Source organism: Crinia signifera, chromosome 3 (genome assembly GCF_055691185.1).
Source record: "Crinia signifera chromosome 3, ASM5569118v1, whole genome shotgun sequence".
In the NCBI taxonomy this organism is placed as follows: Eukaryota; Metazoa; Chordata; class Amphibia; order Anura; family Myobatrachidae; genus Crinia; species Crinia signifera.
In genome coordinates, this window is record NC_139219.1 from 227,721,907 (window position 1) to 227,737,688 (window position 15,782).

The window sequence follows — 15,782 nt, forward strand, 5'->3', positions numbered from 1 at the left end:
GTCAACGTTTCTGAGGACTTTAATGTACCTCTTTCGTCAGGACAACAATAATCACAATAAAAGACAACATATAAATAGCTTACCCATTGAACCACATGATGCTCCTGCACGCTGCGCCCGGCGGGGAGTCGCGATGACGTCACAGAGGCGCGCCACGCACCGGCGTCACGACAGACAGCCCAGGGGGCGTGTACAGGGAGCCACAACAATACATCACCATGGGAACTGTAGGGAAACAGCGTAGGTACACAGTTACAATTGGCATTTAAAACTGAAACTGACATGTAGCGCAATCTGAAAAACGGGGAGGTTGCACAGATCAGAATAAGTAACACAGGAATCATACCAGTATAAACACAGAGGGTAGATTATACAAGTGCAGAACGGAAGGCAGAACGATAGGTTTATAAAAAGCAATAAAGACTTTGTTTTTCATTAAGCCCTAACGGGGCCACTGTTTGCAATTTATCTATCCAACGTGCCTCTCGTTGCAGCAATATCTTGCTGCGATCTCCACCTCTGGTAGATGGTGGAATCCAATCTATCATTTTACATTTAAGTGAAGCCAAAGAGTGATTCATAAGGATGCAATGCCTGGCTACAGGCTGTTCATTGCTTTTCCCCTCGATGGCCTTTCTAATGTTAGATCGGTGTAACGCCATCCGCTCTTTAAAAGTGCGGATGGTTTTTCCCACATACAGTTTGCCACACGGGCATTTGATGTAATACACCACGTGTGTACTAGAACAGGTAAGTGGGTAACGGATCCGATATTTTATCCCGGATCTGGGATGTGAGAAGCTGTCACCAGGCTCCAGGGCATTACACGTGGTGCAGCCTAAACATCTATAGTTACCGGGTTTCCTGGTTAAAAAATGAGGGGTGGGAGTACTCTTAAAGGATGAAATATCGTTATGGACTACCCACTGCTTGATATTTTTGCCTCTCCTATACCCTGGCATGATGGTCTTATTTTTAAGGGTGGTGAGGGAGGAGTCATTACTGACTATTGGCCACAAAGATTTGGCCTTTGATACAATATCAGTGGAGGTGGTGGAGTAATCCATGGGAAAGATCATCCTATCTGCAAGATTGTCCCTAGTACGAGGATGTAGAGTATTGGCTCTAGGAGTATTAAGAACCTTCTGTTTGGCTTCCAATAGATTGGCCCAACTGTATCCTCTTTTTAGGAATTTGCTCATCAAAGCATCCATCTCAGTTAGAGCATCACTTTCATTAGTGCATATCCGCCATATCCTGAGCAGTTGAGAAAAAGGCAAGCCTCTTTTTAGGGCCGGCGGATGATGGCTATGGGCCTGCAACAATGTATTTCTCTCAACTGCTTTGTGATATAAGGAAGTAACAATCTCATTTTGAACAATAGAAATGGAGACATCAAGAAAGTGAACATTCACATTGCTCATATCAAAGGTGAATTTAGTATCTACATCTTTCTCATTGATAACAGACAGGAATAAACGCAATGCTTCCTCAGGACCAGACCAAAATAGGCAAATATCGTCTATATAGCGACAGTATAAAGAAATACTGTTCGCTACTGCAGGTTCAGAAAAAAATATCTCCTGCTCCACGCTGTACATGTAGGCATTTGCGTAGCTCGGAGCTACGCAAGATCCCATAGCACACCCGCGTTTTTGATTGTAAATAGCACCATCAAACAAAAAATAATTGCGGGTGAGGGTCAGCTGTAAAAGTTGTAAAAATAAATCGATGTTAGGGCCTTTGTAGTGTGGGCTAGAGGAAAGCAATTTGCGTGTAGCATGGATGCCCCTGTTATGGGGAATGGTGGTATATAGGCTCACTACATCTATAGTGGCCATCCAATGTTCACCTCTTAAAGGGGACAAGTCCTGTAGTTTGAGTAATAAAGAGGTAGTGTCTTTAAGGTAAGTGGGCAAATGCTGGATGACAGGCTGTAAATAAAAGTCCAAAAATTCAGAGATTACATAGTAAAGTGAGTCATTAGCAGCGATTATCGGCCTACCAGGCGGTTTCAGGGAATTTTTATGGAGTTTGGGGATGGTGTAGAACACCGGTATCCTAGGGTACTGCATCATCAAGGAATCACAAACCTTCTTAGAGATAAGGTTCCTGGCTACAGCCGCAAGCAGAATCGAATCTAACTCAGATTTAAAATCGATGGTAGGATCCCCACTCAATTTTTCATAAACCACAGGGTCATGTAGTTGACCATAAATTTCCTCCTTATAATCGCTGAGATTTTGCACCACTATCCCCCCGCCTTTATCAGCGGGGCGGATAGTGATGTCTTGATATTTACTCAGGTCACGTAATGCACTCATTTCGGATTTGGACAAATTGGGTCGACTCTGCAATGACTTATTAGGGGTATCCACAAATTTATCCATCTCTCGAGAGAAATATTTAATGGCTACATTTGTAGACATCGGGTCAAATGTCGATTTTACACGGATGGGACACTCTTCCCTAGGCATATCAGAGTCGCCAAAATGTTCTTTCAACCGCAGCTGTCGACAAAACTTAAATGTGTCCACCTTACTGTCAAAAGATTCACAAGAATGGGTAGGAATGAAAGTGAGGCCTTTATTGAGAACAGAAACTTCTATGTCAGTAAGAGTTCTGTCCGACAAATTAAACACCAGGTTGGATCCTAAGGCTTCTTCTTTCCTCCTTTGCCTTTGCCCTTGGCCTGCACGTCTGGTGTATTTTCTGCGGTGCCAGCTTTTCGGGCTCGGGTGGCCACCCCCGGAGGGGGCTTTTTGGAGGTGCCAGGTCTAGGATCTGTTCCCAGGTCATTTTCACTGGCTGATGACGCCGCTCCACTTGAAGATTCAGTGTCAAATCTTACTCTTCGGAATTTGCGCGCCCTTTGCTGTCTGGCCAATTGTACATTTCTGTTGTTCACCCAAGAATAGACTTTTTGTTCCGCATAATCTTTGGTGACTGTCTCCATCTTTGATTTCTTGAACTTAACCAGTTCCATTTTATAGCGCTCTATCTGCTGAGTGAGTTTTTCAAGCCAATTGGCCTCAACATCGTTTGATAATGTTGGCAGATGTGCGGCTTCAAAGACGTTGATTTGTTCAGTCACCACTGATTTTTCACGTTTAGATTCTTCAATTACTAACAGGAGTAAATCGAAGGAACATTTATTCAATATTCCTGCCCATTTTCGGCAGAACTCGGGGTTGTACCGCCCGATCGTGGGAATATTTTTGACCCGGAATCCTCTCGGGATCATTTTCATACGGAAATAGTCCGACAGGGTAACAGCATGCAAATGGAAGTCAATTTCTCGCTTTCTCATTTTGAGCAATTGACTGTACAGGTGCTCAGGTATTTCAGCCCCAGCAGTAGTGATTAAATTCTCCTTGCACAGGATGCCGTCCGCATCAGATTCAGAGAAAGTATAAAGCTCCCCTAATTGCAGGGCAATATTACTAAAGCCCGAGGGGGCAGTCTGTGTACCCTGTACAGGAATCTCCATAGTCCCAAAAACAACACCTCCAAGCGTGAAAAAATAAAGTCTGTATGCACCTTTAAGACAGGTGAAACAGCGGTGAAGACAAACAGTGAATAGTCCCAATACCTATCCACTGATAGGACAAACAATGGCCAGACATATATATATATATATAGATAGATAGATAGATAGATAAATATATATATATATATATATATCTGTATTAATAAAATCTCTGAGAGAGATTTATCAAAGCGTGGAGATGAAGTACAACTTTGCTGATTTATTTGCTCATCTACTGAAAGTATTCACATTTTCAGATACAGCTAAATATGAAAGCCAGTGTTAGAATCTTTTTAAATCACTTGGAAATAGTATCACAACAATGCAAAGCATTTCCTAATGCATGCTCGCTTTTCTACACCTTTTTCAAGTAAAATATTTTATTTCTCCTTGCTTACCTAGCAAAATACTGAAATAAAACAGAAGTACTGTACCCCAGATTGAGGCCAAGAGAAATGTAGGGTTAAGGCAGGAGCTAGCCTTATATAAATAATGGTAATGATAGGAGGGCTAGAGGGGAACTATACCATACCAGCCCAAAGAGGCTCCTGTTTCCCCATATTGGAAAAGGGGGCATACAGTAATATAGCAAAAGGCAAGGAGGCAGAGGAACCCAACATGTACCAGGAACTAGAAAATAATAAAGTTACTGAAAAATCTATTGGCATCTCCATATGGGTTTGTCTCAGTTTGCAATTACCTTAACACATACTTACTGACTTACTCATACTTAGTTTTCCTTTTTCCTCCTTCTGTTCCAGTAATATAATAATAGCAATAATTCAGTATGTGTTTATAATGAAACAATACATTACAAGTTTCCTTTTTAGCATACATTTATCATACTACTACGATACATACTATCGTTTTTTTTATAAAATACAATGGTCCTTATTCTCATTCACTCGGAAAGGCAAATTCCTTCTCAAATGGACAAAACCATGTGCACTGCAGGTGGGGCAGATGTAACGTGTGCAGAAAGAAATAGATATGGGTGGGGTTTTACTACAAAGTAAGATGAGATATATATATATATATATATATATATATATATATATATATATATAGGTATGGTGTGGCGGCACTCCGACAGATGTGCTGGCTGTATTGAGCAGTGCCCCCCCGTGTATAAATGGCCTGAGAGGAGCTCAGGGTATTTAGGGCTGGATCACGGCGGCACTCGTCTCAAATGATAAATAATGACCAGGAGACTGGATACGTTCCCAATGTTTCGAGGCGGTGTGCCTCTTTATCAAGGTGCACCTTGATAAAGAGGCACACCGCCTCGAAACGTTGGGAACGTATCCAGTCTCCTGGTCATTATTTGTCATTTGAGACGAGTGCCGCCGTGATCCAGCCATATATATATAGCAGTGTAAAAATAAAGCAGTCAGTATTTTCCCTGCACAGAAACAAATTAACCCACTGAAATCTAATTCTCTCCGCACAAGTTACATCTGCACCCCCTGCAGTGAACATGGCTTTGTCAATTTCAGAAGGAATTTGCCTTTGCAAGTGAACCAGAATAGGGCCAATGTGTATAGTTTCTTTGCCACCATTCTGACAGAGATAACAACTCATAAAGCATGTGATTTGTGGACTAGGAACAAGAAATCAGACCGTAATGAATCTGATGATTTCAGGCAGTGTGACATCTGCTTTTGGAAATGGCAGATTAATATTTCACATTTAAAAATGTGTTATGTGTGTGTAAACTAGGGTTACCACCTCATCCTTTTATTTGCGAACATAGGCGGGGCCAGAGCACCCACCGAAATTGTTCAGCACCCACGGGCCACCCAAACCCCACCCAGGGGTGTGGCAGCGGCACGCACCGCAAATAGTCCTGAGTCCGACCCCCAGAACTTACTGTGCTGTGCCTGCCAGTGTGCTGCCTGGTGGCACGGCACCTGCCCGCACGGCTGGTAGCCGCTGCCGCCCAAAAGTCTTTCACGTCCCCTCCGGCTCCATGCTTGGTCGGCTGTGATAAGCCACAGCCAGGCAGCACAGAATTTAGGACACTCCCCCTGTACTCGACCCTCCTCCCTCAGCATTGTTAGCACTCCCAAGCATATAGGAGGTTATTCTGATCGGTGCGGCCAAACGTGCGTACGTTCCATTTTAACGTACGCTCTCCGTACACGGCCGTTGAGGTTAAGTCCACCCACAATTCAGCCGCATACGTACGGCCAGAAACAACGTCTAAGGGGAGTGGCATACAATTGAGCGTACGCCAACGTACACGGACGGACCAGCCCTTAGACTCCGACAACTGGCGTACAACAGAGCGTACGCCACCGTTTACGGACGTCTCTCGTCCGTCTTCCCGCCGACTTCTTGCGGCTATCTGAGCGTACGCCAGCTTGCACGGACGGGTCCCTATTGTTTTCAATAGAAAACTCAGCTTATGTCACCGCTCGTGAGAGTGAGCGTACGTCCGTGCACGCTGGCATACCCTTCACATATAGGGACCTCCAAATCTTGCCTTTCAACTTGAATTCAGACAATTAATTAATTATTCTAATTGTTATTCATTTATTGTTTTCTATTAACTCAATTGTCTACCTTAATAAAGACCCTAATAAAAAATCATTTTAACCCTCATTACATGTATATTTATTATGTTCTAATGTTGCATTTTAATCACTATCTATGTGTCCCCACATTGCTGTTACTTTTAAATCAAGTTATGTTGGTGTTTGTGTATATGTACTAAATTATGTCCATAATTAGTTTGATCTGATTTTTTAACATGTATACCTACCCTGATGTTATGTGTGATGTTTTCATCTAACAACATTACACATTCATGCATTTTCACTATGTGTTATTTAACTCAAAAGCACACACATTCACACAGCAATCGTTGCCCCTCACATCAAAATACAAATATAACTTACATTACACATCTGTATGTACCTGCCCTTACCAGGGCCGTTTCTAGACAATTTAGCTCCCAGGGCAAAGAAATAAAAATGCGCCCCCCCCCCCCACCAATACATAACATGTTATAGAAGAAATTGCGCGCGCCGAAATAGGGGGCGTGGTTTATTTTAAAGGGGGCGTGGCTTAATATAAGGGCGTGGTCTATCAGGAAACAATTACCTTACATGTCACTTTTGCAACCTCCACGTCTAGACATTGTCCTCCCGCACTTAAGTTGGCGGGCTGAAGGCCACACAGTGACATAAAAATATAAAGGCCCACACAGTTACCTAGTACGCCTCACAGATCAAGGCCAAACAATGACTGGCTACTTAAATCATTATACACTTTTTACCCGTGATGCCAATTACACAGTACGCCGCACACTGTGATGACAATGACATATTACGCCGCACACCATGATGACAATTACACATTATGTCGCACACTGTGATGACAATTACACATTACGCCGCACACTGTGATGACAATTACATATTACGCCGCACACCATGATGGCAATTACACAATACTCCCCACAACGTAATGCCTATTACACATTATGCCCCACACGCCGCTGCCATACAACTGATGCTGTTTACTAATATGCCCCCACAGTGGCAGATATGCCCCCACAGTGCCATACATATATGCCCCCACAGTGACAGCTATGCCCCCACAGTGCCACACATATGCCCCCACAGTGCCATACATATATGCCCCCACAGTGACAGCTATGCCCCCACAGTGCCACATATATATGCCCCCACAGTGCCACATATATATGCCCCCACAATGCCATACATATATGACCCCACAGTGCCAAATATGTCCCCACAGTGCCACATATATGCCCACAGTGCCACATATATATGCCCCCACCGTGGCAGATATGCCCCCTCAGTGCCACACATATATGCCCCTACAGTGCCATACATATATGCCCCTACAGTGACAGCTATGCCCCCACAGTGCCACACATATATACCCCCACAGTGCCAAACATGCCCCCACAGTGACAGCTATGCCCCCACAGTGACAGCTATGCCCCCACAATGCCACACATATATGCCCCCACAGTGACAAATATGCCCCCACAGTGCCACATATATGCCCCCACAGTGCCACACATATGCCCCCACAGTGCCACACATATGCCCCCACAGTGCCACACATATGTCCCCACAGTGCCACACATATGCCCACACAGTGCTACACATATGCCCACACAGTGCCATATATGCCACCACAGTGCCACACATATGCCCCCCTCAGTGCAAGACCTATATGCCCCCACAGTGCTAGAATATTATATCCCAGCAGCAGGACAACTCACCGTTGCTGCTGCTGGGGAAAGCAGAGTCCGGGTCTCCGAGACCCCCTCCAGTCCCCCCGCCGCCTTCTAGCGCATCTCTCCTTCCCCTTCACTATGCCAATCATAACTCGCGGGCTGGCTCCTGATTGGCTGCCGGCCCGCGAGATGATTCGCTAACAGCCCAGTGACACAGCCAGGGGAAGGCAGAGACGCGCTATGCGCTCCTCTCCTCCCCTTTGAAACAAAATCATCTGTTGCTGGTGTGGCGGACGCCGAGGAGAGGCGGAGGAAGGGGGGGGCAGCGGCGTGGGGGGAGCTGCCGGGCGCCCCGGCTATTCAACAGTGGCGTTCGCCGGGGAGAGTCGGCGTGGGGGGAGCTGCCGGGCGCCCCAGCTTTACAACAATGGCGGACGCCGGGGAGAGGCGGCGTGAGGGGAGCTGCCGGGCGCCCCGGCTATTCAACAGAGGCGGACAAGCCGTGCGGCGCCCAGGGCGGCTGCACGGCTTGTCCGCCTCTAGAAACGGCCCTGGCCCTTACAAACCTTCAAACATATTTTTTAATCACAACACAGGCAACTTCTCTCTGAACAGAAATATTTATTATTGAAATATAAACTGAAAAACTTTGAAAATAAAATTATAAGCGGGCCTCGAGTTGGCAAAACAGGATGTGGAGGTACAGGAGAGTCAGGAATATCTCCTGTATGATGACTGCCACCTCCTCCTGGTGCTGTTCATTGTCTGTAGTGAAGGGATAAAAATATATATATATATATATATATATATATAATATACACAAATGTTTGTTGTATTTGTACATAATAAAAAGTTGTGAGTTATGTGTGAAGGCCACATACATTTTTAAACTACATTGAAGATGGGTCTGCTGTAAACACAGTACTAAAAAATAATATGTTAACACACACATACTGTACATAGTAAATAACATTAATTCAATTACTCCTTCTTGGATGAATGTATGCTGTATCCCAATTGGTAGTTTGGTTTTGGTGGACTCACCTCTAACCTCACAATTAGGCTGTGCTATTTAAGGGTTATGACATTGTTGCAGCTTAAGCACTCCTTACTATTTTAAATTTAGGACATTGCTGTACAAATTATAGGCCTAAAGCTATGTTTGTAAAGCATGCATCCGCATGGCCTCACACACTACGAACAAAACAATCTATAAATTAATGTTGCACATCATGCTGGGAAGTGGAGTTAACCAACACCTGGACCCACATAACTACAACACCACTAATGTCGGATATCTCATTGGATGTACTGTTATGTCAATTATTCAAGGGGTGAGGCATGGCCACACTCCAAAAAACCACCAAGGGGACCCTTGTTCCTGGAGAAGGACAGGCCACACCTCATGGTCGCCCTGCAGTGATATGTTGCAACTAATGTTGATGTTGGATACACATATGTGGTTGTTGTGATTGTTTATGTGTAGAAATGTGTAGGTAAACATTAGACACATTATTTACTTACGGCTAGTTGAGCCATCCTGCTCGCCGCTGGTTGGGTGTCCGGTGGTTGGGGGGGTCAGGAGCAAGGGGGATGGGATAGGACTTTGGATACTGGTAGTGGGTTGGAGTGGGGATTGGAGAGGTTTGGGGGTGGGTGGTGGAGACTTGTAGGGGGGTTGGAAATGGGGTGGGGAGGGGGTGGGGGTAGGGGGTGGGGGTAGGGGTGTGGGTGGGGGTAGGGGTGTGGGTGGGGGTAGGGGAGGGGGTGGGGGTAGGGGAGTGGCTGGTGGAAGGGGATGTCGAAATTTGGTGGTCACCAGCAGGACCCATAGTCTCCTCCTCTTCCTCTTCCTCTTCCTCCTCCTCTTCCTCCTCCTCTTCCTCCTCCTCTTCCTCCTCCTCTTCCTCTTCCTCCTCCTCTTCCTCCTCCTGGGCTGCCTGCTCCCGGGCTGCCTGCTCCCGGGCTTCAATGCGTGCCCTTGCCCGTGCTGAAATGTTCATGTTGATGGCATAGAAATCGAAGGTTGGGTTTCATAAAAATGGGGGAAAGAAAAATTCACATTAGTCATGCTCATAACCTTACAAATTATCATTGCTGTTATATTTCAGACATTTATCATGCGAACTAACTGCTATGCTACACCCAAAAACAGAGCGACTACTTATACCCCCCCTATACCCCCCCTATACACCCCCTATACACCCCCTATACACCCATATACACCCCCTATACACCCCATATACACCCCCTATACACCCCATATACACCCCCTATACACCCATATACACCCCCTATACACCCCATATACACCCCCTATACAGCCCATATACACCCCCTATACACCCATATACACCCCCTATACACCCCATATACACCCCCTATACACCCCCTATACACCCATATACACCCCATATACACCCCCTATACACCCCATATACACCCCCTATACACCCCCTATACACCCCATATACACCCCATATACACCCCCTATACACCCCATATACACCCCCTATACACCCCCTATACACCCCCTATACACCCACATACTCATGAACATATTTATAAAAATTACAGAAATCATTGAAAAAAAAACGCAGACATACTAGTAAATAAAAACTTACATGGGGCAATATGGCGGCGAAGTGTGGAAAGCATCACTGGCTGCCGCCGGCGCAGGTCAGACCAGCGCCGCTCAACTTGTGCCAGGCTTCTGCGGACGCCGGTCCGGGCGTAGATTAGCCGGCGGGCAGCATGGATAGAATTGCCAACCAGGAAGCCGGGTGCCAGTGCAAGGAGAAACCTTTGGGACAAGATCACAGAGGAAGTGAACCAGGTGTCACCAGTGGTCAGAGATTGGCTAGCGGTGAAGAAAAGGCAAGTGTGTTTGTCCCCCTGATAATGTCATATGTGTGTACATATGTTACATGTATGTTTTGAGAATAATAGAAAGGTGTGTTTGTAGATAGTGCTACACTTCAATGTCACATGTGAACACAACCATGTCTAATAACCCACATTTATATATGAAACATGCACCATTGGTGTGATGTGAGGTTATGGGCACAGTTCTGCTCATGTGAAGTATGTGAAGTATGTGATGGGACAAGAGAAAGTGTGTTTTTGAAAGAGTTGTTGTAACATGTTCCATATGATGCTACTGAAACAAGAATGACCAAACTGTGCACATGTAGCTGGTGAGAAACTACACATCCCAGTATGCCATCCCATAGTTAAATTACTCCATAATAACCACACTGTCAAGCTATGGTGGAATGTGTAGTTTCACAACAGGTGGAGGTGCATAATTTGGCCATGGATGATGTCATTTCTGCATAGTGATCTATGTATGTGCATTTAGTGGCCTAATGAATGAGATGAGACACTGAAATGCCTCCTAATGGAGACATTAATGTGTGTGTGGGACACATATGGCTAAAAAACATAAGATCACCCACACTAGGAAATGTCACGTAGTCATGATGTTCACTAGCACAGTGGTGCACATAACTCATGGTGATATTTGTATTTTTAAACTTGTAGGTGGACAGACTTCAAAACGACACTGAAGAGGAAGATGACTGACCGGTACAAACACAGCATGTCCACCGGGAGGGGGCCTATGCCAGATAATTTGGAATATACCCCCCTGGAGCAGGATGCTTTGGATGTCATTGATGTGGCCGAGGTCAGGGGGATATCCAATATGGATAGTGAGCTCCCGGTGGAGGTCTTTGCTGCTGCTTTTGATGGTAAGTCACAGTAATGCATTGTATTTTGTAAGATATTTTTTAGTGCGTGTGTGATGGTGACATTGTTTTCAATTATTATCCTAGAAGAAGCAGAAACCCAGGATGAACCGGCAGCATCTTCCTCTGCAGAGCCACAGGTGGAGCAAGTGGTCCAGCCTCCACCAAGACAACACCCCCAGACACAGGACACATGGGATGCCAGCTTGATGGTGACGCTGGAGAGGATCGAGAAGCAAGGGGAGGATGCTGCGGTCCGTCAGCAGCAGGTTGTGGAAATTCTGGCGGATTGGAAGGCCACAAACAGGCAGCAGTGTGAGGCCTTCAACCGCATGAATGACACTCTGGCGGCTGGCATGCAAAGCATTGGCCAACACCTCAGCCGCCAGAATGAAATTCTTGCGGAGCTGCTGACCACCGCCAGGTCCCTAAGGGACAATCCCCCATCTGCTGGCCCACACCAAGCTGCTCCCCAACCTTCCACCTCTGCTGACCCTCCTGTGTCCACTAGGGGAAGACGCCGCAAGCCATCTGAGCCAAAGGCCCCTGTCCCCAAGGCCCCATCTAAAAAGGGGAAAAAAGGGCCCAAATAATGAGACCTGGTTCATTTCCTCTGTGGTTGGACCCCAAATGTTTAAATTGCACTGGACATCCACTTCCTGAGTTGGCCATCGATCCATTTTCGTGCCATGGGCATTAAAGTTCTTATTTTGACCTCTACAAATGCAGGATAAATTTTTGGTGGTGTGTATCTTGCTTAGTATTCACCCTGGTTGTTGCAGTACGTATTCTGGTGTCCCCATTTCTTTCACCATTGCATTTGCAGGGTAACACATGTTTGGAGATATGCAACCTCTTGTTCTGGCTGTTTTTTTATTTTTGTGTATATTTTATTTGTTTATTTGATTTCTGACATTAAAGTGTCAAATAAGCTGTGATGCTGAACAGCAAATAAATTTATTTTACCAATTAAAACACAATTGTTGTATGTGTAATTTCTTGTGTGAAAAAAATACTACATTTATGTGTACTTACTGACCAGGGTATTTTTGAGCATTTGTTGAAGTGTGGTAGAAGTTTCCCATGTGTAACCCTCTCCATGGCCATTCCCATGTTCCTATCCAACTTTTCCCTGCTAATTAGTTTGTGTCAGCACATGTGCAGAGCAACTTAATAGGTGAGAAAGCAGTTTGTGTGCAGGTGAGGTAGCTCCTACATTAGTAGGTAAAAGCAGGTCCAGAACAATGCTTTCCTCATGGAGTGGGTGAGGTAGACAAACAAGGGTCAAAAGGTACATTTGTGTAGGAATGCATATGTGTCCTCTCTAAAAAAAGATGTGTGAATCGGCCAAACATGATAAAATTGCTTGTGGACAAACATGTTTAACTTTGTACATATATATGATTTTACAGTGTCATAAGCAGATGTAGGAATCCTTTGTTAGAGAGATGTGAGTGCAATAATGTGATTGGTGGCATCTTACATGCAGAGTGTAGTAAAATCCAATTCATAGCAGATCAGATAGTGGTACAGGTCTGTATTTTGGGTACTATACAAAGATTGTGTGCAAAATAGTGGGCATGGGCTTAAAACATTGCTGAAACATCCTTTGTAGGTGTTAGATGTGGTTTATGTTATTGTATCATAAATACAAAACCTATGTTTGTATTAGAGTGAACACGTTGACACATGTCGACTTGTGTAGATTGAGTGTGCTACTGTGTAAAGTCTATGAAAGCACGTAGTGAATGTGTATAACTGTTTAACAAATAGCTACCTTAGCATATATAAGCATATATAAGCAGGTCTTAAAAAGATTCCTACCTTAAATTAACCCCTTCCCGACGGGGCGTTTTTTGTTAACTTTTCTTTTTTTTTCCTCCTCGCGTTCAAATAAGCGTAACTTTTTTAATTTTCCGGCTATATAGACACATGAGGGCTTTTTTTTTGCGGGACAAGTTGTACTTTTTAATGGTACCATTTACTATACCGTATAATATTCTGGGGAATCAGGAAATAATTCAATGTGGGGTAAAAAGGAAAAAAAACGCAATTCCACAATTTTGCGCTGGTTACGGTTTTTTTGGAGTTCATAGTTCGTTTAAAATGATGGGTTATCTTTATTCTATGGGTCGTTACAATTCCAGTGATACCAAACTTATATAGTTTTTGTTAAGTTTTACCACTAAAAAAAAAATAATTTGCGTCGCGTCGCCATGTTCTGCGGCTTATAACTTTTTTATTTTTCCACCTACGGACCTGGGTGAGGGCTCATTTTTTGCGGGCTGAAGTGTACTTTTTAATTAATACCATTATGGGATATGTGTGACTTTCTGATCTCTTTTATTTACATTTTTGTGGGTAGGCGATGCGACCAAAAAACGTAGTTTTGGCGTTGGGAATTTTTTTCCATTTACGCCTTTAACCGTGCAGGATAACTAATGTTATATTTTAATAGATCAGACTTTTAGGAACGCGGCGATACAAAATATGTTTATTTTTTTTATTTTTTATTTATTTTTATTTGTGAAATGGGGAAAGGGGGGTGATTTGAACTTTTAATATTTTTTTTTTTTTTTTACTTTTTTTTTTTTTACTTTTACTACAAGGCCCCCTAGTGTACTTGACCACTAGGGGGCGCGATCGCCTGTACTAGGTTCAGCCATAGAGCTCTATGGCTGAACATAGTGATTTTCAGCACTTCCTATTACATCCTGCCTCAGGCAGGATGTAATAGGAATGCTGACATGGCCAGCACAGGGGTCTACATTAGACCCCTGGCTGCCATGGCAACCGATCGGCACCCTCCAATCTCGCCGCGGGGGGCCCCGATCGGCGCCGGAGGGGGGCGCCCCCCCTCCGATCAGCTATTTAAGCACTGCGGGCGCTTTGCCCGCGGTGCTTAAAGGGTTAAACGGCCACGATCAGCGAACTCGCCGCTCGTGGCCGTGAGAGCAGGTACCTGGCTGTAATATACAGCCATTACCTGCTCTCTTTCAAGCCAGCTCACTCCGTGAGCTGGCTTGATTCCCCCGCAACCGTCATATGACGTACATGTACGTCATATGTCGGGAAGGGGTTAAACAAACCTTTAAATGTCGAGAAGTATAGAAAGATAAGCTTCCAATGTGTTTGAGTGCTGTGTGTGGCTTGCAGGTAGTGAAATCATGGTTTGGACTTAATAGACTGCAGCATTGCTTATTACATTCAGGTGTATGTGTTTGAGTAGTAATCAGCGTAAATTAGCAAACCCAGGCGCACGCTGGCATGCGGTATCTGTAGGGGTGGTCTGAGGTGGCGGTTGGCGGCCGCCTGTTTTGTGTCCGAAATGAACGGTGCTTTAGCCGATCGTGCGGTAGTAGCACCGTTCATTTTTGGTGCACACCCCCGTGTACGCCCATATTTACGCCCATTTTCCCTCATTATTTCGGCCGCTCCCCTCATCACGCCCCTATGCCGCCCCCAATGCCCGTACTCTCGCGTACAGGTTTTTTCGCACGGAGAGACCCGTCCGTAAGCGTTGTGGACTGTTCGCGCCTGCGCATTGGCGATTGTACGCATGCGCAGATCATTAAAAACCCCGGAACGTACGCGTACGGCCCGGCCGCACCATCCAGAATAAGGCCCATAATGTGCTGTCACATGCTTGGAGGAGGCTGAGGAGAAAGAGGGAGCTACAGTACGTGATATATACACTACCTAGCTACAGTGCACAGGGCTGGCTGCCTGGGTATCCAGACTATAACAAGAAGATAGACAGCTATTAGGTCAACACCATTAGTTCGACAACTCAATAGGTTGACATGCTTTTAGGTCGACACATACCATTAGGTCGACATACCATTGGGTTGACATGCCATTAGGTCGACATGCCATTAGGTCGACACTGCCGAAGCATTGCAAGCGAAGCGAGCTATGCGAGGGGCTGCGGTTCACTTCAAACTGTGTCCATGTCGACGGTGTCGACATTTGGGTAAAAAAACAGTGAAAAAACCATGTCGACCTATTGGCTGTCGACCTAGACACTGTCGACCTAATGGCAGTGTCGACCTAATGGCATGTCGACCTAATGACATGTCGACCTAATGATATGTTGACCTAATGGTATGTCGACCTAAAAGCATGTCGACCTATTGAGTTGTCGAACTAATGGTGTCAACCTAATGGCTGTCTATCTTCTTGTTGTAGACAAATGGTCCCGCATCCGGCTGCCTGAGGCAAGGTGCGTTTTAAGGTGCGTACACACGGGGGGAGATATATTGCTAGCAATATATTGCTTGCAATATAT

The 15,782-nt window shown here is 45.0% G+C and overlaps 1 protein-coding gene across 1 annotated transcript in view; it reads left to right on the forward strand.

Annotated features, from left to right (window-relative positions):
- Positions 1-3,728: 3,728 nt before the first annotated feature.
- The window catches only part of LOC146062969 (IgGFc-binding protein-like), a 129,864-nt gene continuing 117,810 nt past the window's right edge, over positions 3,729-15,782 (forward strand). Inside the window, exon 1 of the mRNA XM_083174978.1 lies at positions 3,729-3,810. Within this exon, the coding sequence (XP_083031104.1) occupies positions 3,729-3,810 (82 nt within the window). The remainder of the gene's footprint in view (positions 3,811-15,782) is intronic.